The 24,142-nt window shown below is 46.5% G+C and overlaps 1 protein-coding gene across 3 annotated transcripts; it reads right to left on the bottom strand.

The window, feature by feature from the left end:
• Positions 1–827: 827 nt before the first annotated feature.
• Cd3e (CD3 epsilon subunit of T-cell receptor complex) lies at positions 828–12,743 on the bottom strand. 3 transcript variants are annotated; one of them, XM_085688667.2, is made up of 9 exons: positions 12,722–12,743; positions 12,278–12,380; positions 10,115–10,132; positions 8,087–8,101; positions 4,771–4,788; positions 4,127–4,339; positions 2,948–3,115; positions 2,376–2,422; positions 828–1,457 (listed from the first exon to the last, which is right to left on the bottom strand). In XM_085688667.2, the coding sequence occupies exons 2-9, from the start codon at positions 12,324–12,326 to the stop codon at positions 1,401–1,403; spliced, it is 585 nt and encodes a 194-aa protein (XP_085544793.2). In that variant the 5' UTR covers positions 12,327–12,380; positions 12,722–12,743; the 3' UTR covers positions 828–1,400. The 3 variants fall into 3 exon arrangements, with proteins under 3 accessions (XP_085544793.2, XP_048273154.2, XP_087761730.1); XM_048417197.3 differs by lacking the exon at positions 12,722–12,743 and adding an exon at positions 12,492–12,646; XM_087905604.1 differs by lacking the exon at positions 12,722–12,743 and adding an exon at positions 12,492–12,629 and having other exon boundaries at positions 12,278–12,377.
• Positions 12,744–24,142: the final 11,399 nt, after the last annotated feature.

The raw sequence follows: 24,142 nt of genomic DNA on the forward strand, positions 1-24,142 counted from the left end.
ATCTCCTCCCTGCCAGCCAGCCTGCCTTTTAGCCATTGGTGATGGACAAAATCACCAAGGCCTAGAGAGAAAAAGTGACACATCAGTGGAGAGCAACAAACAGTGGCTGTCTACGAACAAGTCTGAGGCTGAGCGAGAACCGCATGCGGAGAGCAGCCCGTCTCAGAAGCCAGATGTCGTTTAAGAAGAGTCCTGAAGTTGCATGGATGTGTCTAATGGCAGAAAGGGAGAGAAGTGAGCCTTCTGGTCTGAGCTGGTTTAGGGCAGCTTGTTTGGGTTCTGAATTCCGCTCTCCTGCAAGCAGAGTGTACGGGAGACTGAGAACCAAACCCTCTCCCCACTGGCCTCCAATGTCTGCTCTCTGGCTGCCACTGCGCCTCTCTCACCCTCACTCCCAGCGGAGCCCACATCCTGCTGCTTAACCATTGTCTGGGGCTTCAGGCAGCTTCTCAGCTGTCCAGGGCAGGAGGCAGCTGAGAGCTGAGAGCTGCCTGTGTTCCCTCTGCTCGGTTCAGCAGTGTTTCCTGACAGCTGGTGGAAGCGCTCCTCTCAGCTCCAACTCCCTCTGCACCCTCCTTTCTTTTCTGGTACCTCCACCGACCTTTCAGCCCCCTCCCCCCCGTCTTATTCATTTTATGGACCAACCACTCCATCAGTAACACCCCCTCCCCATCACTCTCGACACCTTTAATAATTTGATGCATGTGGAGGGCAGCGAGTGCCCACCCTCTCTAATAGGCAAGCACTGTAGAGTCCCTGGGGAGAGACTGAATTGCCTTAGGACACAGGCTGCTTCTTAGGACCTTCCAGAAAAAAGGGACAGTAACTTCTCTAGTCAACACACTTTATTGCTTTGCCATTAGCGGAGAGGATCCTGATATATTCACAGAGATGCAGATGACTATCCAAAGAGTTAGGATAAAACCTGGAAAGGGGCTCGCAGCACTTGCTGGGGTAGGACCTCTGCCAAAGATCACCCAGTCCATTCCCAGAGAAGGGTGTAAAACACAGAGTTGGAAATACAGAAAGCTATAGGGAAGGGCTGGGGAAGAGGGCCAATTTATATGCAAGGAAAGGAGGGGACTGGCGGCAAAGTTAACATCTGTGCAAAAGGAAGGAGCTGGCAGGGACTGAGGGGCTGGAATAAGCATCCCGACAAGATGGCTGGCTGAGGGTTTGATCATCCATGATGCTTCAGAGGATATCGAGGCAGCAACGTCCCAGTACTAAATACTAGCAGAGGAGGCAGGAGAGGAAGCAGAGGCAAGGTTCCAGGACGTGTTCACCAGATGGCTGAAGAACAATTCTGTGGGGTCCACAATTTGTCCAGAGAACAGGAAATAGCAGGGTGCTTAGAGGGCTGGATCTGGGTCCATGGAAGGCAGTGTCCCTTCTTTCTGTCAGACTGCTCTCTGATTCAGGCCAGAATACACGTCCCGTTGGCCTTTGCGGATGGGCTAAGGGTGGAACAGGAGCGGTGGTTAGGAGGGCGGGAGGAAGGAGATACAGAGGAAGAAGCACTGGGGTGTAGGCTGCCTGCAGGGTAAGACCTCTGGGCTTGGAGTCAGGGGAGTCTAGTTGTAACTTGGTACAGATTTGAGCCAGCCACCTCCTTCTGGAAGCCTCCTACCCAGCAAGGGAGATTGTGAAAACTCGCCTCTATCACTTTTGTCAAGCTTAACTGGAGCTCCTGAGGGAACACTAAATACCCCATTTCTGGTGCTCAACTTTTGTTCAATTTGTCCAGTGTGATAGACAAAAATTTTAGCAATTGCTAGTGCACGGTCAGAAAGAAGGCAGTCCTGGCACCAGGTATTAATTAACTCTTCGCTTGCGAAGTCAGATGGTGGCCTGGTGGGGAAGAGCTATAGTGCCTGACTGTGCATGCATGTGGTGTGTGTGTGTGCGTGCGTGCATGTGTGTGTGGTGTGTGTCATGTGTACATGTGTATATGGTGTGTATATGTGCATGTGTGTGTGTGTGAGTGTGCACAATGGAGGGAAACTAGGGGCTGTTTGCTCATCAAGCAGCACCCTATTTTAATGACCGGTTGACAGCACTGGTATCTGCCAGAACACCATTCTCATCTATTAGGTTAGCATTTGCGTAGGTGTCATCCTCCACGGCCGAATCTCAGACAACCAACAAGCGAGAGAAAGAGAGATGTCTCCCTTCCTCTAGTCCCCTGCCTCTACATGGTTGTAGAAGCCAAACAGCCTTGGAGATAGTCCTGTATTACATGAAGAAGGCAGAGAAAGCACAGGGCAGCCCTGGGTGAGCAGCTTGAAGTGTCTTGCAGATAAGATGGACCGTCCCAGCTGGACGTCTCTCTAGAAGGAGCCCCCTCCAACTTCCCGCCCACTGTATCCCATTACCTCATAGTCTGGGTTGGGAACAGGTGGTGGCCGCTCCTTGTTTTGCCCTGCAGAAAAAGAAGGAATGTATTGTTTCCGTGCTGAACACCAGTCTTGCAGTGAAGATGGTAGCTAGGGATCCAGCCCAAGGGAGGGCGGGTCCCCTCTGTCCTTTCTTCTAATCTTCCTTTTCCGTCCTCTTTTCTTTCCTTTGCCCCATCCCTGAGGCCTCCCACTCTGTTCTCATCACTTGTGATTTTGCTCCAGCTCGGGTCCTCCCATTCTCTCTTCAGGCGGAAGGAAGGGGACGAGGTGGGAACTAACATCCTGAGATCTCTCTGCTTGGGGATCGAAGCTGCTTTCTGCAGGGCACTGCCAGGCATCTGAGGAAGCCCACTGCCTTGTTGGTCAGCACTGGTTTTCAGAGGTTTTTTAGGGTGGGAGGAGAGGAATGACCTTGAACGGGAAGCCCTGTCTGTAGGGGTCTTGGTATCACAGAGAACGTGCTACAGAAGCTGCTTGGAATCGGCTGTACAGTTGCTGCCCATCCCGGCCCGGGCCAAATCTCCCCTGACCCAGCTCTATGCTTTTACCTCTGGGCCTGCCACCAGCACCGGTTCTTCGGGTCACGGGCTTGGCCTTGGCCTTTCTATTCTTGCTCCAGTAATAAACCACCATCAGCAAGCCCAGAGTGATGCAGATGTCAACGACGATGATTATGGCCACTGCTGTCAGGTCCACCTCCACACAGTTCTCACACACTGCAGGGGCAGGGGCAGGGGCCGGGGGAGGGAGAGAAGTGACCCAAAAAGGAAAACACCAGGACGTGGGAGAAGAGGAAGAAACAAATGAAGACAAGTCTTCCTTCAACACCTGCACGCCTGCCAGCACTAACCAGAGCCCTGCCCTGCGATAGCATCCAGCGAGAATGACAAGCAATATGGGTGATTATGGTCGGAGGCTCTGAGTCAAACAGTCTCCAACACTCATTAGTGTGGGGATTTTCAGCCCATTCTGTTTTCTCATCATCTAATTAGGAATAAAACATGTGCTTAAGCTATATGGTTGATGTGGGGATGGCAGGAAAGGATCCCGTGGTATAAACCTTGGGGGTGGAGTTCAGTGGTACAGGGCTTGCCTAGTGTGCCCCAGGCCCTTGAATAACTGAGGCATGTGTAGGGATCACAAATACAGTACTTAGCCGGGTAGTGATTGCACACGCCTTTAACCCCAGCACTCGTGAGGTAGAGGCAGGTGGATCTGAGTAAAAGGCCATCCTAGTCTACAGGGTGAGTTCCAGGACTGCCAGGGCAACACAGAGAAACCCTGTCCTGGAAAAACAAAAATAAAAACAAAAACAAACAAGCAAAACAACAACAAAAACAAACTCCAAACCAAATACAGCTTGGTAAAGGCAGCACTTCCTATCGTCTATTGTGATACCTTGGTTAGACTTTCAGGCAGTGGCGCTGAGTCTCTCTGCACATCCTCCTGATGAAATGTATCTCTGATGCTGGTCAGTCTTGATTCTGAGTATGTCACAAGGCAAGTGACCCAAGCCTGCCTCTGGGGGAACTCGCTATTTTACGCCTAGTACCAACTGAAGTGACCCAAGAATCCCAGGCCACTGTTAATCTGTTTTTCAGAAAATGCTGGTACTGTGTGGTCCCAGGGAGCCAGGGACAGAGTGCAGGAGGAGCTTTGAGATGACAGGGACTGTGGCTGGCTTGGGGGATTCTCAAGAAAGCTGTTTGGGGAGGAACCTGAGTTACCTCTTGCTTTCAGGTAGAGGTACTCGTTCTTCTTTTTGGGGTCCGTGTAGCAGGTGTAGTAGCCGCTGTCCTCAACTTCCGAAAAATCACTTAGTATCAGTTGTTTTTCAATCTCTCCAGACAATTCTTTGTCATCTTTTTCCCATTTTACGGCTTCACCATCTATAGGGCATGTCAGTTCGATCCTGGTTCCTGAGATGGAAACTTTATAATCTGAGGAAAAAGAGAAAAGGGAAGGAGTTTGGAGGGGAAATCCATAAAAATTTCACAAATGGCAAATGGTTCTTAAGAGGCAGACAGGTACAGGAGATTTTTTTTGTCACTGGGGTTGAGATTTGCTTGGCAGAGGGAGGTATCCTGACTAGAAAAATTGGGAGAGGGGATGTGTGTACAGATGGGGTGGGTAGAGAACCTTCTGGAAGGTGGCTTTAGAGAGTAGAAAGTCACATAGGGAGTTGGAAAGGGGAAGGTAGAAGTGTAGAAAAGTCCACAAAAATCCTCATTTGATATCTTTCTAAAATAGATGTTGGGAATGTAACAGGGGGCTCTCAGTTCTTGGGGCTGATCTCCCTCAGTCTGTCTCTTTCCCTCCACCCATCCCCTCATCTGGCAGGACATAAATAAAGTAAGTACTGTAGACTCACGTTTCTGTGCATCAGTGCCTGCAAATGAGAAAAGAAAAGAACAGTAAGAAAACAATCCTGGTTTACACTTCCAATTGACGTAAATATTTTTCTAGAGGGAGTAGGTACCAACACCCCAGAGGTGAGGTCTGGAGTAAACTCCCAAAATATGCTCAGGCATAATCCAGATTCAAAATACAGGAGCTTGTGCTCCCAAGCCAGAGCTATGGAAATTAGAGCGTTAGTTGGAAGACAGAGAACTCTCAGGCTGTTCCTCATTTAGCCAGAATCATCTTCTTCCAGATAGCTGTCACCGGATCTTAGAGATAAAGACCACCGTGCATTGGAATCACTGATTCTTGAAATTCATATATTTCCCATAGTTTTTCTCTTTTTGTTTGAGACAAGTCTCATGCAGTCAAAGCTGGTCTCATATTTTTTATGAAGCCAAAGATGATCGTCGACCTCTGATCCTCCTGCCTTTAACTCCTGAGCTCTGCGATTCTAGGTACACACCATCGTGTCCCGTTGGTGTGGTGCTGGGGCTTGAACCCAGGACTCTGTGCATGGCAGGCAGGCACTCTGCCAACTGAGCCACATCCCCAGCCTCTGATGTTTTCCCTTAAAGCTAATGAAGCTGCTTGCAATCGAGATCAAAGGTCTTACTCAATATACTTCCTCCACATTGCCTCTGAATGGCCCAAGGAACTCTGCACCGATTAAGAGGATGGTTCTTTCTGTAAAGAGCGACTTGGCTTTACACTATCTCTGAGCATAATGAACTCTCCCTTATTTGGTTGGAGGAGGAGCTACAGATACAGACAACAGAAATTCACTCATAAAAACCACTATAATTCAGAAAAATTAAAACAGGCATCACTGTCCTAAGAGGCGGGATGGCAGTGGTCCTTCTGGAAGACTCGTGGCTGGATCCTGGACACTTTTGAGATATGCCACAGCCCTGACATGACAGAATCTAAACTGGAAGAGAGAAAATGGTGGTGGCATTTTCTCAGACACAGCACGTTCCTGGGGAAAGGCATGAATGCCGAGGCTGTGTGAGGAGGAGCAAGGCGCTTAACGTCTCTGAGCTTCAGTTCTTTCTTTTTCTTTGTTTGAAGTCTTTATTATTTAAGACAAAGTCTTGCTATGTCACCTGGTCTGGCCTCACATTCTCAGCCTTCTTGCTCCAGTCTTTCGAGGGCTGGGATTGCAAGCCTGCACCATGGCTTCCAGTCTCAAGTCCCTTCATCATGGAAATGGAGACAAAATGGCCACTGCAGAGGGCATTTGAGAGACTCAAAAGAATCCTGAAGGTGAAAGCGGATGCACAGAGCAGATGCTCATGAGAAATGCGGCTTTCTTTCCTCCTTCCTTCCTGGGATCCTGCTTCCATGGAAAACAGCCGAGCTCTGACTCAGCCACGCCACAGCCTTCTGCCTGGGACTTCACACAGCCTGCTCTGCCAGCCAGCAGCTGGGAGCTGGGTATAACCGCAACAGAGGATGACTTCGACTTAATAATTTTTACCATTGATGTTTCCTGGAAAGTTTATGTGAATCAGAAATCATAAATAAGATAGGCTAAAAGTAAACAGACATTATTCTATGTTTAGGAGGTTTTTCTGAAAAATTGCTTACAACCTTATTGGTCCAAATTCAACATCAGAGTGTTGATTTGCAAGGGCCAGAAAGTCCATGTTTAGGAGCAGTCGTGTTGACAGACAGTTTGTACACATCCATTTTTTTAAAACACATTCATGGCATTTCACAATGGTTAAGAAATTGAGTTTCCTATAAATTGCTTCTCTCTCATTAATTAGATTATTTCTAAGTTTTCACTCCTCCCCCCTTATTTAGGGCAACAGCTAGCACATATATGCACAACAAACTTTAACATTTATTCTTCTATTCAAGTACTAACCAGTCTGTCTGTGCTTAACTTCTAAGATATGTATCTCCCCAACCCCTCTCTCCCTGAGACAGGGTCTCACTGTGTACGTAGCCTTGGCTGACCAGGAACTTGCTATGTAGAATAGGCTGGCTTCCAACTCACAGAGCTCCATCTGCCTCTGCCTCCAGAGTGCTGGAGTCATGTGCCACCATACTCATTTAATCCCTTTTAAAATAATTTAAAAGAAACTTTATGTGTATGTATATACATATGTTTCCTTGTTAGTATGCACACATGTATGTGGGTGCTTACAGAAGAGGGGGCCAGATGCCCTGAAACTGTAGACTGGGAACTGAACTTTGGTCCTCTGAAAGAGCAGCCAGTGGTCTTAACTGTTGAACCATCTCTCTCTGACCTCCCCTCAAAGTTTGCTCTCTGTAATATATGTATAATATGGACTAGTTAAGTGCCATCTACTGACAGATCTTCTGTCTGGCAGGTACTGTTGTGAGTGTCTTAATAAATCCTCACATCAATGTTACAAGTTGTTTCCACTTTACACACAATGGTCAAATGGCACAGATATTAAGAATTTATCCATTGCCGGGCGGTGGTGGCACACAGCTTTAATCCCAGCACTCGGGAGGCAGAGGCAGGTGGATCTCTGTAAATTCGAGGCCAGCCTAGTCTACAAGAGCTAGTTCCAGAACAGGCTCCAAAGCTGCAGAGAAACCCTGTCTCGAAACCCCCCGCCCAACAAAAAAGTTATTCATTAACACCCAAGTAGAAAATTGAATCAGGATTCAAATAAGGCTGTCAAGTCTCAGGGTTAGATTTTTGTCTTCTCTGCCTCAAGCATCCTCTGACCGTAAAGTATAAGTGAAGCCTTTTCAACTCGGCTCAAGACGCCCCCACCCGAGCCCCCCCTCAGCTACTCTTTGCAGAGTTTGCCATTCTTTCTCATACTTCACTTTTCTCCGCACCTACCCATTGCATGCAGCACACACACTATAGCATCAAACATTTGCTTCTCTTAAGACAACTGGCTTCTTGAGGACAAAGAACCAGCAAAATATTAATATTCTGCTCATTTATTCATGCAAATACTTCATTGAGCACCCACTATGGGCCAGACACCAAGGACAAGCAAATGAAATTCCGTCTCTGCCTTCAAAGAACTTAGAATTCACACAAAAGCAGACGGAGAGGCTGCCTGACCCACAGCCACGTGTGTGCCTTTCCTAGCAGTATGCTCAGGGATGTATGCATGCATAGCTCTAGCCAGACATGGAAGCTAGTGGCCAAACCCGGCACATCTCAGACAGATGCCCCTGTCTCCCTCCGCTAGCTCTGGTTCCCACTGTGCTCTTGCTCCCATGGCGTCTGTCGTCTGATTAGTTTGTTCCCCAGCTGAGAAGAGACGGAGAAGAGCGAATCCTCTTACCAATGTCCTCGTTATCTGAAAGGGAAGCAACATGAGCTGTCAGTTACATTCTTATCTGTGGCTGAGATCCATCCCTGCTCCCGTGGGCGAGGACCCTCCCCTCAGTCTCAGCACAACACGTCTTGAAGTTTCTTTGGCTGTATGTGACAAGCTGTTTGGAGTCTTACGTTCTACAGCCTGTATCTCTTAGCTATGCACAAAATAGCTGCTGTGGACACTGGTTATACATTGAAGGGGAAGGAGCCTGCTTTGAATACACCGTTGCTTCTCTCCGTTTGGAGGCGCTGACTGAACAGAGAAGCTTCCAAGATTGGGACAGTCTTGATCTAACTGCTCTGACTGAGAAAGTAAAGTTCAGGCTAGTGCACACATAGATTATGATTGTGGGTGTGCATCCCAATGCCACCCCAACCAGGCTCACCCTAGACACGCATCTGGCCAACCTCACATCTTCTCCTAACCTCATATCAAACAGGAAAAGCAGAAGAATGAAAACCATTGGTACTTTTAACTTTTTTATGTGTATGTGTATGTTAGTGTTCCTGTACGTGTGCTTATGCATGCATGTGTGTATGTGCATGTGTGTGTATGTGTGTGTGTGAGCACGCATGTGTATAGAGGCAGACGTTGGGTACCGTCTGCAATAGCTCTCTGTCTCACGGCTTTTTGAGACACGGTCTCCCACTGAACCTGGAGCTCGATGACTTGGCTAGACTGGCTGACTAGTCCCAGGGATCCTCCTGTCTCGGCCTCCTCAGTGCGTAATTGTGCTTGCTTTTTTTTTTTTTCCAGTGTGTGTTTTGGGAATCTAACTCAGGCCCTCATTCTTCTCACACAAATATTTCACCAACTGAGCCACCTTCCCAGCTCTACTGAAAACTTTTTTTTTTAACAGTTTTAAGTTGTTCATCATTCTCTGCAGTCTCTTTCTTCCCTAACCTGGGGCACATCTATGAGGCAAAGGGGATGAAAAATTTATTTACTGTTGCCTGGGGAATCTCTATGGGAAGCTTTGATAAAACTGCACTCTAAATACAATCAGTTCTGAGAAACATTCTTCAGCGACTTGGTCATTGAATGAATGTCACAGTACACATATATACAACAACCTAGAGATCAGAGCTTGTTCACTCAGACTATAGCACAGTGTGTGCCCACTGTTCACCTAGACTATAGCATAGTGTGTGCCCACTGTTCACCTAGACTATAGTACAGTGTGTGTCCACTGTTCACCTAGACTATAGTGTAGTGTGTGCCCGCTGTTCACCTAGACTATAGCATAGTGTGTGCCCACAGTTCCCCTAGACTATAGCGTAGTGTGTGCCCGCTGTTCACCTAGACTATAGCATAGTGTGTGCTCACTGTTCACCCAGACTATAGCATAGTGTGTGCCCACTGTTCACCTAGACTATAGCATAGTGTGTGCCCACTGTTCACCCAGACTATAGCGTAGTGTGTGCCCGCTGTTCACCCAGACTATAGCGTAGTGTGTGCCCACTGTTCACCCAGACTATAGCACAGTGTGTGCCCATTGTTCACCTAGACTATAGCATAGTGTGTGCCCACTGTTCACCTAGACTATAGCGTAGTGTCGTGCCCACTGTTCACCTAGACTATAGTGTAGTGTGTGCCCACTGTTCACCTAGACTATAGCGTAGTGTCGTGCCCACTGTTCACCTAGACTATAGCGTAGTGTCGTGCCCACTGTTCACCCAGACTATAGCATAGTGTGTGCCCACTGTTCACCTAGACTATAGCGTAGTGTTGTGCCAGGCCTATAAACCTCTTCAGCGTGTAATTGCACTGAACAAGGAATCACAACACAATGGTAAATATTCGTGTCTCTACACACAGAAAAGATACAGAGAAATATCAGGTGATGGGAACTTTCCAGTTCCATTATAATTGCATCGTCTACTGTTGTATATGCCATCCCTCAGTTACAGTCTGGAACATTATTATTTAGTGTGATGACTGAACCAAGAACACTGGCTTGATTTCATAGCAAAGAAAGAAGTCATATCTTACCGTCCTGCAAAGTGCCAACTGGAAAACAAACAATAAAAAAAAGAGTTAGTAAATGCTGTGAATGCCCAAAATTCTAAACAAAAAGGTAGTGTTCCTGTCTCATTGTCACTGGCACCTAAAGTCCTTTCCACCCACCAGCTCAGTCGTTTCTATGCACCATACAGGATGTTTACTGCATGGTATTGGGCAGGGGTCCCCAGGCAGTTCAGGGGAAGCTGAGCAGGGAAACAAGTGCATGGTGTTTAACAAGCAGAAGTTAATCAAGTTGTGAGGCTCCTTTCTGGGTGGCTCAAGAAAGAACAAACAAGGGCTGAAGCAGACTCTCCATTTTGAAAACTATACTCTGACTTCAGAAGGAAAACAAGCCCTTGGTAGGCACAGATGTTGGGGTTCTCTTGGTCTCTGGCTCCTGAGAACTGGACAGCTCAAATTTTCCATTTGTTTTCTGCTTGAGACAGAGGTAGGAATATTTGAAACCCCGATAACTCACCAGCTAGAGCCTGTGCACCCGGGCTCTCCTGGTCCCCTCCCTCAGTACTGACTAGAGTCTTGACAGTGACCAGTTTCCCCAGCACTGCCTGAGCCCTTTGTTCACGAAGAGCTTCTGTATAGGGTGAGGTGCTTTCCTGTCCCCATAGCAGGCAAGGCATAGTGCTAGGGAGCTTAAGTCTTTAATAGTCTCCTTACCTTCCCCTTTCCTCTTTATTCTTCCCTTCATTATATTTGTTAACATACACCTATTTTGTATATAGGTATGTGTTCACATAACTACATGTGTGATAATCAGAGGACAATTTATAAGTATTAGTTCTCTCCTTTCACACGTGGAACCTAGGGATGAAACCCAGGTCGTCAGCCTTGGTAGAAGGCACCGTTACCCACTGAACCATCGCAGAGGCTCTCCTCTTTTCTTTTTCTTTCTTTCTTTCTTTTTTTTTTAATTTTATGTGTTTTCATGTCTGTCTGTTGTTTTAATTAAAAGGAGAGTACCATTTACTATAGACCCCTAAGAAAATGTCTTGGCTGTTGGGACTTGCCCCTTGGGACTTCAAGTGTATTCTTTGAACCAGTCTCAGATTAAAAAACGTGAAAGCTTTTCAGAAATGTGGAATGTTGAGAGAGGTGATTGTACAAGCTTGTAATCCTAGAACTCTCGAGGCTAAGGCAGAAGAATGTTGAGTTTACGAGGAGCCAACCTAGACTGCATCACGAGGCTTGTTTCACAAGCAGCAATCACCTCACCCAGCACCCCACTGAAGATGTGAGTGTACTCAAGCTTAAGGAAGCCAAGGCTAAACAGGAAATGGAGGCACAATGGCTGTGGCTCTCAGAGAGGAGCTCAGCTGCCGCAACAGTGTTTTCTAGCTCTTTGACAGAAAACTCTCACGAGCCATTTTGGCTCACAAAGCGCAACCCTTCCGAGCACAGGCCTTGTAGACAGGGTTTCCCAGATCAACTGCAGGACTTGCTGACTGTTTAACATTGAACAATTATTCAATACTGCAGTGACAACTTCTGTAAGTCAGGGCCTGTACCCCTTTTCTTCCAAAGAAGAAGTAAGAACCAAATTGGTTAACCTGTGTAAAGTATTTTCTTTATATAGCGCACACACTTAGCAAATGGCTGCTCTGCACTCCTGCATTATTTATACCGCAATATAATATATATATAGCTGTGTACTTGCAGCTATTTATAATTTATACCACGCCTTGCTTCAGAAAAAGGACTAACCTAATTGGAATCTCTTGGTCACTTTCAAAAGACTGGGAATGACAAAGGGTTTGTCTCAAAGCTACTAAACTGGGCAGGGCCCAGATCTACCCATCGCCTCTCCCCAAAACCAAGCGGAGCTAACTCTGCCTATTCCCTTTGCGTTCAAAAGTGTTGCAGAGTTTATAGTTCGATGGGTTCATTCTCAAGACAGACAGATCTTTTCCCTCAGTAGATGTGAGCGACCCAAGCGGTTTTCTTTGCCTGTCTCCTGAACGGTCTCCTCAGCACCTGGGCTCCAGTCCTCACCCCCACCCCCCTTAACGACATCACCAGCATCACCAGCAGTTCCTTGAATCTTTTAGTGAATGAAGCACCAGCTGCACCAGGCAAGGCTACGGGTCTTGGAATGGCCTGGGAAAGCGCCACCCTTCTTCATGCTTGCCTACTCACCTACTAGGAGGCTGAGGCCCAGAACACTCCAGAAAGCGTTCCACCGCATCCTTCGCAGAAGGCTTGCTCTACTAATATGGCGGACACAGCCAGCTCATTACTTCTGAAAAGGAAACCGGAAAAGTTTTCAACGTACTGGCTGCATGTAAAGATTCTGGATCGCTGTTTGCAATAATAGGATGAAAAGGAGGGCGCTTTACGAGGAGAGACTTACCATTTCTGAAGAAGGCGCCCAGTAGACAGGGGAGGCAGGTGTCTGAACCCCACACAGGAAGTGTAGCAGGGCCTCTAGGCCCGCCTGCTTCACGTCACTTGGAAATGTTTGAAATGTTCTAAGCAGAGGCCTTTGCCTCGGTTGACGGAAAATCTGGGCCTTACGGCCTTCCCATCAGGATGAAAAAGTGGGCTCTGGAAAATTCTGTGAGTTCTGTGAAAAACACTTACCTGTGCCCTATGCACCTTCACACTGAAGGGGGTCTTCCTTATGCATGACCCCATAGGCTGAGGCAGGAAGACATTGAAACACTTAGTATCTATCTGTCTTCTTTTACGGTGTCCTTGGCTTTGAGCAGCAGGATGGAGCCTGCTCAATAACAAGATCTGTGAGAGGCTTTGCTCTTTCTTTCTTTGAGACAGGATTTTGCTATACTGCTCCCCCTGGCCTTTCACTGCACATGCTAAGCAGGTACTGAACACTGAGCTACCGACACAGCTCCCTTCCTATGTCCTGACGTCATGTTAAAGGCTTTACCCTTACACCCACTAAGGGAGCTGCTATTATTATTATTTAAAATCTAGCAAAATCACTTCCTGAGTTATAAGCAATGATCTCTTTCTTTGAAAAAAAAGTTTTTATTGAATCTGTTCTCTAATAATTCCATACATGTATAACATGTCTTCTGATTATTATTTTCCCTTTCTCAGCAAGTCTTCTTCATACATTCATGTTTTTATTAATTTTTACATTATTGATGTGTTGTATGTGTGTATGTGTGGGCACATGCATTCCCCAATGTGTGTGGAAGTCAGACGACAATTTGAGGAACTCAGTTCTCTTTCCACCACGGGAGTCCCAGGTTTCAGTTCAGGTCTTTATCTGTTGAGGTATCTCTCTGGCCTTTTTATTTTTATTTTTTTATGATATCTACTGAGTTTAACCAGGATTATCTGTGTGGCAGCGGGTTTGGAACAATCCGCTGCACCTCAGTCGGTACAGAACTGAAGAAAATGACTGTCCCTCTTCCAGAATTCCTCAACAGCCCTTAGCTCAGCCAGAAGGCTTAGGGCTGCACAGGTACCTTCCCAATTCATGATTGCTGATAGGCCCAGTCATATGCAGATCAATTGCTGGCAGTCACAGCTACTGTAATATAAGGTCCTGACTGCATGGCTGTGGCAGCCCCAGAAGACTGCATTTCACAGCCTTTCTCCCCATTTTCCTACGCATATTCTTTTTGCCCATCCCCTGTCCTAGAAAAGCAATAGTATCAGGTCCTTTAAAAATTCTTTTTTTGTGTGTGTGTGTGTGTGTGTGTGTGTGTGTGTGTGAACATGTGCGGAGGTGTTGTGGAGGCCAGAGGTTGATGCTGAATTCTCTTTCTCAGTCCCTCTCCACCTTATTTTTGAGTCAGGATACCCACTCCCCACCTTGCTACCTCACTCTCTGGCTCTTGCTTCTTCTCCAAAATGATTACTTTTATTTATTCTTTCATAATTTCATGCCTACATACAATCCTGTCCACCTCCATTTCTCCCTTCTACTCCCTGCAGACAGCTCCAATACATCTCTCCCTGCTTGTTTTTGCCCCTGTAACACACTGAGTCTTATTAATGCTGCCTGTGGGGATGTTGCCTGACCTTGTTGGCTTTGTCTTGTGCAGGTAACCATGGCTGCAGTGAAGCTCATGAGTGCAATGGCCATGCTGTGTCCAGAACACAGCATCTCATAGCACACACCCCCATTTGTGGACTCTCACATTCTCTCTGACCTCTCCTCCGCAGTGTTCCCTGGGTCCCAGGGGATTGAATTTATGTTATGAGGCTTGGTGGCAGGTTCCTTTTTCCACTGAATCATCTCACTGACCTGATTCTTTAAGATTTTTATATAAAAAGTTTAATTATGGAAGTAATACATGCACATATTAAAAACATCGAAGAGCTCAGGAAGGGTGGAAAAGAGGAACATCATACCCCACCTCCTCTTACCCCATGCCTTTCCCCGAGGTGAACCATAACGAACCCCTACCCTCTGGGCATATCTTCACATCTCTAAATGTGCACTGTCTTCCTTTGAGTTCTCTGGGAAATGAACCTTGAGGTGGAGATTTGTGTGCAGGTGGCTTATGGGAATGCAGAACACCTGCAAGGCAAGGACGGAAGTCACGTGAGTGAGCGAGAAGGTCAACTTCAGAGAGGCAACCACACAGGCCTCAGCCAACACCACGGTGCTTTCCACCATTATGAGTCCGGTGTTGTCTTGAATTAAGGCAAAGGGCACATAACCCTGTATAAACATAAGCTGTTCCTAGGAGGGAGTGTGGACTTGGGTGAGGCAGCAGGTTCTCTTGAGGGGGGGCTCACAGTCAGAAATTCAGTCCATTATCATCATGGCAGGGAGCATGGTGTTGTGCAGGCAGACATGGTGCTGGCTACATCTTGATCAGAAGGCAACAGGGAGTGGACTGTGACACTGGGCAGTATCTTGAGCATAGGACACCTCAAAGCCTACCCCCATCGTGATGCACTTCCTCCAACAAGGTCACGCCCACTTCAACAGGATCATCCCTCCTAATAGTCACTCCCTAGGAGATTATGGGGGCTAGTTACATTCAAACTACCACACATCTCTCCAACAAGATGCTTTCTTTAAAACATTTACTTTGTCTTTGAAAATTTCAAAAACGTATTTAATGTATTTTGATTTTTATCCATCCCTACTGTCTCCCCCAAATCCCCCTGGGGGCTCACCAACCTGCTTAGGACTTCATGTCCTCCTCCTCCTCTTCCTCCTCCTCCTCCTCCTCCTCCTCCTCCTCCTTCTTCTTCCTCTTCTTCTTCCTCCTTCTTCTCCTCCTCCTTCTTCTTCTTCCTCTTCCTCTTCCTCCTTCTTCTCCTCCTCCTTCTTCTTCTTCCTCTGAGCTCAATAAGTCCTAATCATGTGTGAGTGAGCATAGGGCTATCCACCTGGGCAAGGCCAGCCTACCAGAAACCACACCCCAGAGAAAAGGGGGTCTCCCTCTCTTAGCAGTCATCAACTGTCAATAGCTCCTTAACTAGGAGTGGGGTCTCTGGACTCCCACCCCCATCCACGTAGGGATTTGGCTACTCTTGTGCAGCTCTCATGCAGGAATCACAGCTGCTTTGAGCTGATGTGTGCATCAGTCATGCCATTTCAGAAGACGGCACTTCGCTGTTCTTCTCCCCACCCTCCGGCTCTTTCATCCTTCCCGTCCACTCTGCTGCAATGTTCTGCCAGCCTTGGAGAGAGGTTTGGAGGTGCGGTGCAGAGGATGCTTGTTATATCCATCAGGTTGGCAACTCCAGAAGGATACGGCATGTGATAGGACCAACGGACCATACCATCTGTACACTGACATGCCTTTTCAGTAAAGTGTATCTGGTTGTTCTAGGGTGATAAGGGCCCAGAAAAAGCACCCTGACTTGACCCCAGAACCAGGGCTTGAAATTACATCAATCCCTGAGCTTGCCACGGAATCCCGTCAATCCCTGAGCACAGAATCCCACCAATCCCTGAGGTCCCTGGGCTTGAAATGCCACCAATCCCCAAACTTACTCCAGAATCAGACCACCAAAAATCCACCAATCCCAAACCACCCTGAAAAGTTCCATTCCCCAAAATCCTCTATAAGGTCTGTACCCTGTTCTGTTTGCTGCTGTTTCTCACCCAATACAGCCACACTCCTGAATTCTTCCTTCCCAATAAATCTCTTGAGTGAGATTTGTTGTGTGGTGTGACATTTTCACCAGAGCATAGAAGTATCAACTTCTGTTGGAACTGGATGGGAGCAGAGTGGAACAGGATGGGATCAGAGCAGAACTGTAACATTTTCACTGGGGAAACCTTCCCCTAGTGGAACAGAGAGTTGTTACATTCAGGGGGACCTGAGCAGAGCTGTACCAACTTTGCTGGGGAAATGCTCCCCTGCCTGGGCAGAGCGGTTTCATTGGGGAAACCTTTCTATGGAGCAGAACTGTAAGCTGCTACGCTTACAGTGACATTGTTGTATCCTTGGCTCCTGACTGCTATAGTACTTTTCCATCCAAACTGCTATGCTTACAACTGTGACGCTATATAAGAGACAATGGCAATGGAGCTGCTAGCATAGGATGCTTAGATGGTAGGACTAGTTGACTAGCTGAGGTACTGCATACAAGAAATCGAACCCTTAAGCAGGATGTGCAAATAATTTATTCTATCAAATAATTTATACCATCTGGGTGTGGTGGCTGACAGTTGCAATTTCAGCACCTGTGGGACTGAGGTAGGAGGAGTGCCACCAGTCTGAAGTGAGTCTGAGCTACGCAGTAAATTTTATTCCAGCCTGGGATACAGAGTGAGAGAGACCCTGTCTCAAACCAACGGCAGTAACAACAATGGCAACATCAATGACAAGTCTTTTCCAGGCTTGGCCACTTGTTGGTTTGCCCCAGGATGACACCAGCTCAGGGACTCAGTTCTGGTACTCTGTCAGTGACGGCAGGAGCTATGACGGACTTGATGGGTAAAAGCCTACACTACTGTGCCCAGATACAGCTCCACCATTGCCGCCCCAGTTCCTGCATAAGCCTCATTGTTTCGGTATTGAGATGGTCACAGGCAGAGCTAGTTGACAATAACTGACTACATCATTTTTTTTCCTACTTTGTGTTGTGTGCTTTGTCGTACATATACTCCTTCCCCAGATTTCTCTGTCCCCAGCCTTTCATTGTCACTTCTAGGCCTTGACCAATGCATTAAGCCATTCACCACTGCTCACAAACCTCTGCCTATTCTGGCCACTTGTCTTTCCATATAAAGTGGATGATCCATATAAAGTTCATGGCCAGAAGGAGGGTTCCCTCCACTGGTGTCTTCAAGGCTACCCACGAGTGAAGCTGCACAGTTGTAGTTTTTGGTATTTGGTTTTCACTTACATACTCAGATGACATTTGGCAACAAAGCTCAGGCTTCATTCTCCTCTGCCGGCCATTGTTCAAGAGTAGCCCATCCTGCAAGCAGCCACTGGCTGAGCAGAGGGTGGAGCAGTGATAGATGACTTGGAAGTCTGGGATATGAACTCTAGTAACTGTAGTTTATGTTCTTGCATTCGTAACCCATCTAGAGTTCATTCATTCTGTGTCACAGTGGATTATTGATGGACCACTCCAACCTTGTGACTCAGTGGTTCTGACGGTACCTTGTTTGTATCAACTGATATCCTTAAATACACTTGGCCTCTACTAGTGTATTTACCGTTAGATCCTGGTGTGACAGGACCGTGGAAGTTAATACTGTATTTTATACATAGGCCATATTGTTTTAATGATTTTTTGTATAGACACCTGATCTTTCTTTCAGTCACCAAGTTCTGGGTATAAGATTTGACTCAGTCAGTTCTGGAAGCTCAGAAAGAAATTGTGTTTTTCCTTGGAGAAGCTCACTCGGCCATTTTCTCATCCAGTCTTGACTTTCTCTTTTATATTTTTTTTCCTGTTTTTTTTTTTGAGACAGGGTTTCTCTGTAGCTTTGGAGTCTGTCCTGGAACTAGCTCTTGTAGACCAGGCTGGCCTCGAACTCACAGAGATCCGCCTGCCTCTGCCTTCTGAGTGCTGGGATTAAAGGTGTGTGCCACTACCACCCGACTTAAAATTTATTTTTAAGTGTGTGTGTGTGTGTGTGTGTGTGTGTGTGTGTATAAGTGCAAGTGTCAGCCGGGCCGTGGTGGCCCGCAGCTCTACAAGAGCTAGTTCCAGGACAGACTCCAAAGCTACAGAGAAACCCTGTCTTGAAAAAGCAAATAAAAATAAAAATAAAAAATAAAAAAACAAGTGCAAGTGTACCTGGAGACCAGAAGAAAGTGTCAGACTCCCTGAGCTGAAGTTGCAGGTGGTATGGACTGCCCAATGTGGGTGCTGGGAGTTGAACTTTGGTCCTCTGGAAGAGCAGCCAGTACTCTTAATCTCTGAGTCATCCCTCCAGCCCGTAGTCTTGGTTCTGTTTTGGAGCAACACAAACACACATTGCCAGATATGCACAGAGCACACATATAAAAAATTTATTTGTGGCTCATTTGAAATTAAATTTTAACTGGGCAATGTCTTTCTATCCTTTTCAGCTCTAGAGATGGAACAGAGAGCCTTGCTCGTGTAAGGCATCCACTGTATGACAGGGTCTTTATCCTAGTCCAGACTATATCTGTATCTAAAGTATTTATTATTTCTATTTTATGTCCGTGAGTGTTTTGCTTGCGTGTATGTATGTGTGTGTATTGTGGAATACTAGTTTAAGATGTGTTACATTTCATTTATGCTATAGCATATTTGCTTAATGATGCAAAGATGTGTTGCATTCTTTTATGTTGCATTTGTTTAACTCTGTGAAGCTGTGTTACTTTGCCTGTCTAAAACTCTTGATTGGTCTAAGAAAGAGTCGAATGGCCAACAGCTAGACAGGAGAGAAGGATATGTGGGGTTGCCAGGCCAAGAGAATAAATCTATCATGAGGAGAAATCTAGGTTCAAGAGAAGAGAAGAGGGAGTAACAGAAATAGGAGAAGGAGAGGAGGACAGCAGGGGCAGCCACCCAGCTACCCAATCAGTCACAGAGTAAGAAGGAAGGAAAGGTATATAGAAGAGAGGAAGGTAAAAGCCCAGAGACAAAGGTTAGATGGAATAATTTAAAAAAAGCTGGCTAGAAATAAGCCAAGTTAAGGCCGGTCACTCGTAAGTAAGACATTTCCGTGTATTTATTTGGAAGCTGGGTGGCTCCCAAATAAACACAAACAAAGAGTATAAACAAACAAACAAAAAACTACATGTGTACATTCTGCAGAAGACAGAAGGTGGTGCTGGATTCCCTGAAAGTGGAGGTAAGGACGAGTGTAAGCCACGGTGTGAGTCCTAAGACCTGAACCCGGGTCCTCTGCAAGAGCAACAAGCACTCTTAACCACTGAGCCGCCTCTCCACCCTGCCCACCATATTTTTATTTGTTAAATCTGACAAACTAATCTTGGTTATCTAGCAAACTGTTGTGGTTTGAGACAGCAATGGCTCCTGCAGGCTCATGCTTTGAAAGCTCGGATCCCAATTAATGATACTGCTTTGGGAGGGATGTGGCCAAGCTGGCAGAAGTAGATGATCATGGCAAGCTTTTGAACTTCGTACATGCTGTCTGGCTACTGTCATGCTATCTTTGCTTTTTGGGTCATCATAGTGTGAGTGGCAATCACCACAGCCTCCCACCACCATGTCTGAGCTGCTGCCCACCAAACTGGACTGAAACCATGAACCCAAATACATATCTTCCTGAATATTGTTTCTGTCTGGTTTTGTGGTCATCGCTGTAGCAGGCTTTCTCAGACTGCCAGCCCCCAAATCACGACACGGAGACTTGTTATTAATTATGAATGCTTAGTCTTATCTTGTGCTTGTCCCACTAACTCTTATAACTTAGATTAACCTGTTTCTTCTCATCTGCTCTTTGCCTCAGGGTGTTTTACCTTTCTTTCATTCTCTATGTCCTACTCCGAATCCGGTTGACTGGCGGTTGCCTGGGTGACTGGCCTCAGGCGTTGCCCTCCTTTTCTCCCTCATTCTCTTCTCCCTCTTCTCCTAGATCCCTCCTACTTATTCTCTCTGCCCACCAGCTCCACCTTTCCCTCCCTCTACTGCCTAGCTATTGGCCATTCAGCTTTTTTTTTTAAAAAAAAAGATTTTATTTTATTTATTACTTATACAACATTCTGCCTCCATGTAAGTCTGCAGGCCAGAAGAGCGCGCCAGATCTCATTACAGATGGTTGTGAGTCACCATGTGGCTGCTGGGAATTGAACTCAGGTCCTCTGGAAGAACAGTCAATGCTTTTAACCATTGAGCCATCTCTCCAGCACCCCCATTCAGGTTTTTATTAGATGAGGCCATTCAGCTTTTTATTAGACGAATCAGGAGCCTTAGGCTGACGGCGAAAGAGCAACACATTTTACATAATTAAATAAATGCAGCATAAGCATATGCAACACATCTTTACATAGTTAAAGTAATATTCCACAACACATAGCTGCATGGAGACTAATAATCTCCTACTAAAGGACTTTGGCTTATGGGTTTTCTGGTATGATGTATCAGATTCATTCTAGGATGTTCATTTTCTGAGTCCCTTCAGCTCTTTGTCTATTATCTGCCACAGCAACGCTGACTATTTTCTTCCATGTAGACTACTTTTATCTTCCTTCCTTCTGGAGACAGAGTTTCGTTATGCAGCCTTGACTGGCCTGGAACCCATTATGTAGACCAAGTTGGCACTGGACTTACGGCAATCTCCCAGCCTCTGGCTTCAGGACGCTGGTATTACAGGCATGTACTACCATGCCTAGCTGCTAGACCACCACTGTTGCCAAACTTTCAAGAATCTTTCTGGCAATTATTAACGAAATGTCTTGTGGGCTATGTCAATCCTGAGTCATGAGACAAGGGCCTCCAAGTGGCAAAGACTCCTCTCTGTGGCTTTACCTTCTGCTCTACTGGATCCACGTGCCACTCACAGGCAGGCTCACCAAGCTCAGCCAGGACTTGGCAATAAATCTTTCTCTTCTCCTGGTAGCCTCAGCGCGTCGCCAGTTGAGTCATCTTGAGATTTGACTCGTAACTGATTTGATGGCCAGGAGGGGATGGGCTAGGGTGCCTTGTAAGACCCATCCTCATATTAGGCCTCTAAATGAGTGGGCCCATTCTGTAGGCCTAATGGTTCAAGGAGGAACTGGAGAATCAAAGCTCAGATCTCCCCTCCTCTCTCCTCTCATCTGTTTCCTTCCTCCTCCCATCCCCTCCCCTTCCTTTCCATCCCATCAGTTTCAGGGTTCCAAGTTTTTCCTACCATTCCCTAACTCTGGAATAAGAAACTTTCCTAGCTCAGAATTTACTGTCTGTCTTCATTACTTTTCTCTCACTGTGATAAAACAACATAACCAAGGCAGCTTATGAAAGAAAGCACTTAATTTGGGGCTCACACTTTCAGAGAGTTAGAGTCTTTGATGGCAGAGCAAAGACATGCAGTCAGGAGCTAAGAGCTCCCTCTTTGATCTAAAATTAGGGAGCAGAGTAAGCACACACTGGGGATGGTAAGAAGTCTGCTGAAACCTCAAAGCCTGCCCCCAGTGATATACTTTCTCCAGCAAGGCTACACCTCCGCCAACAAGGCACACCTCCCAATCCTTTCCAACCAGTCTGCCAACTGGGGACTAAGTAGCAAACCCATGAGCTTATGGGGGCCATTCTCACTCCAACCATCACCAGTCCTCTGAAGAAATTCTTATTTTGGTGCTGGGGGTGGATCAGGGTCTCGTTATGTAGCTCTGGTCGGCCTAGAAGTCACTCCTAGATAAGGTTGGCCTTGAACTTGAGGTGATCCTCCCCGTCTCTGCCTTCTGAATACAGGTGTTACAGGCAGATGCCACCATGTCTGACTTCCCGGAAATTCAGCTTGTGCTTTAAGACCCATGACTGTACTTAGTCTGCCCTCTGGCTGCAAAAGAGGAGGACCTCCATATGCCGCGGAGAAGATGGCCCTCTGAGCCTTACACTTTCTTTTACTGGTGAGAAATTAGCCTGAACCTGTCATTTCCACCTCTTCATCTTGTTTTCCTTCCTCTCTCTTTCTTTCTTCTGCTCTCCCTCCTTTGAAGTTTTTGTCCTCTGCATTCCCATTTAAGTTTAGAATCATCAAACTCTACCAATTAGAAAAACCCTGAAATTTATTATTTGAAATTTTTGTTAGTACACATTACAGTGAGTCTGGCAATCAACTCGGTAAAAATAGACACGTTCCCAACACTGCATCTGCCATTCCATGAACATACTATTTAGAAACTCCATTTATTTATAATTTTTTTCATCCTTTGAAAAATGTTTATAACCTTTTGTGTAGATATTTTCTATTCCTTTAGTTAGAATCAGATCGGATTCTGTGTTTTATTAGACCTATATCCATCCATCCGTCTGCCTGTCTGTCTGTCTGTGTCTGTTTATGTGTGTCATATGCATGACACTGCAAATGTATAGGGATCAGCGGACACATTCTGAAGTCATTTATCTTCTTCTACCATGTGGGTTCCCAGTATTGAACTTAGGTTGTCTAGCTTAACACCAGGCTCCTTTACTTGCTAGATCACTGAATGTGATGGTCTCTGAATAGAGTTGACCACAGGAGAGAAACCTGCCCAGATGTGCAAGGTCCAGATGTGGAAGTCCCAGAAGGCAAAACAATTGCTGCTGACCTCAAATGCAGGTGTAGGTCAGGTGTTTTCAAAGCAGCTCGAATGAGGTCTTGCAGACCTCCAGGATGGACTTGTGAGTCTGGGCGGAGGTGGACTTACAGCTCCCTGGGTCCTGGTGGGGCCTTTACCTTGGCTTCTTTGGGCATTGGGCCCAGTATGTGTTTCATAGCAGACCGTCTGTGGGGGTGAAGTGGAGGCCTGGAGACTGGATAAGGTCAATGTGAAGTCTAGGGGCTGAGAAGAAAAGACTCCAGACTGAGCTTCAAGGGTCAGCTCCCCGTCCTTGTCGCCTCCTGATCATCTTTCCTTCCTTGCCACCTGCCCTGTGCATACAGCAAGGCTTGCAGGAGCCTCAGTCACACTGACACTAGTTTACAGGTTCACAGTTGTGTAGAGTCAGACTTCCAAGATGAACCCTTTATTTTATATAATTTCTGTGGTTCTGGGTCTCTGCACACCTCCCTCTGGTATACGGACCTTACATCCATAACTTTGGGACATGCCCGTCCACCCCCCACCATCTGGGAGAGGAGTGATTGCATCTCACTGTGGACTTCAGGCTAGCCTAGAGCTCTCCGTCCTCTTGCCTCGGCCTCCTATGTACTAGGATTACAGGCGTTTGTCATTATGCTTGGCCCCTTAGATTTCTTCATGTGACGGTTCTCTCCTAATGTGGGTGGTCTCTGGCTTTGAATCTTTACCTCCTGGTGATATGAATGGAGCTTCCAGGAAACTACTGCTGAGTCTTGGTATCTATATCTCCTGAAAGTCAGAATATCCCTTTGTGGTTAAACATCCTTGAAGCTGCAGGTAGGTCCTCCCAACTATGTCAGAAACTGGAGGGCCAGGGAATTTACGTTGGCCACGCATGCGCGAAGAACGCTCTACATCTAAATGATGTAGAGCTTCATTTTTATAAAAGAATTCCTTTTATCTTTCTGAATTATGTGTATATGGGGGTGGGGTGGGAGGTGGAAAGGTGAGAGTATGTTTGTGAGCAGAGGCTTGCTATACCTAGAAGAGGGCATCAGGTCACCTGGAGCTGGAGTTACAGGTGGGTGTGAGCTGCCTGCCCTGGGTGCTGGAAACTGAACTCTAGACCTTTGCAGGGGATGTCTGGTGCTCTTTGTGACTGAACCCTCTCTCCAACCATCAGTGCTCCATTATAGGACTGTTGTTTTGAATCCCACCTCCCGGTCCCAGGCCTCATGGGATTTCAAGATGATCATAGAAAGAAACACCCTAATCTTGCAATGGTTTAGGAAGGGAGAGGGGTCACATTATCCCCTTGCCACCCACCCATTCATATTTATTGAAATCCTTAACCCTCAGCACAGAACTTCCACGCCCACTCTGATCAGCATGCTGCAGTTAT

This window comes from Myodes glareolus, chromosome 4 (assembly GCF_982192425.1).
Source record: "Myodes glareolus chromosome 4, mMyoGla1.1, whole genome shotgun sequence".
Lineage (NCBI taxonomy): Eukaryota > Metazoa > Chordata > Mammalia > Rodentia > Cricetidae > Myodes > Myodes glareolus.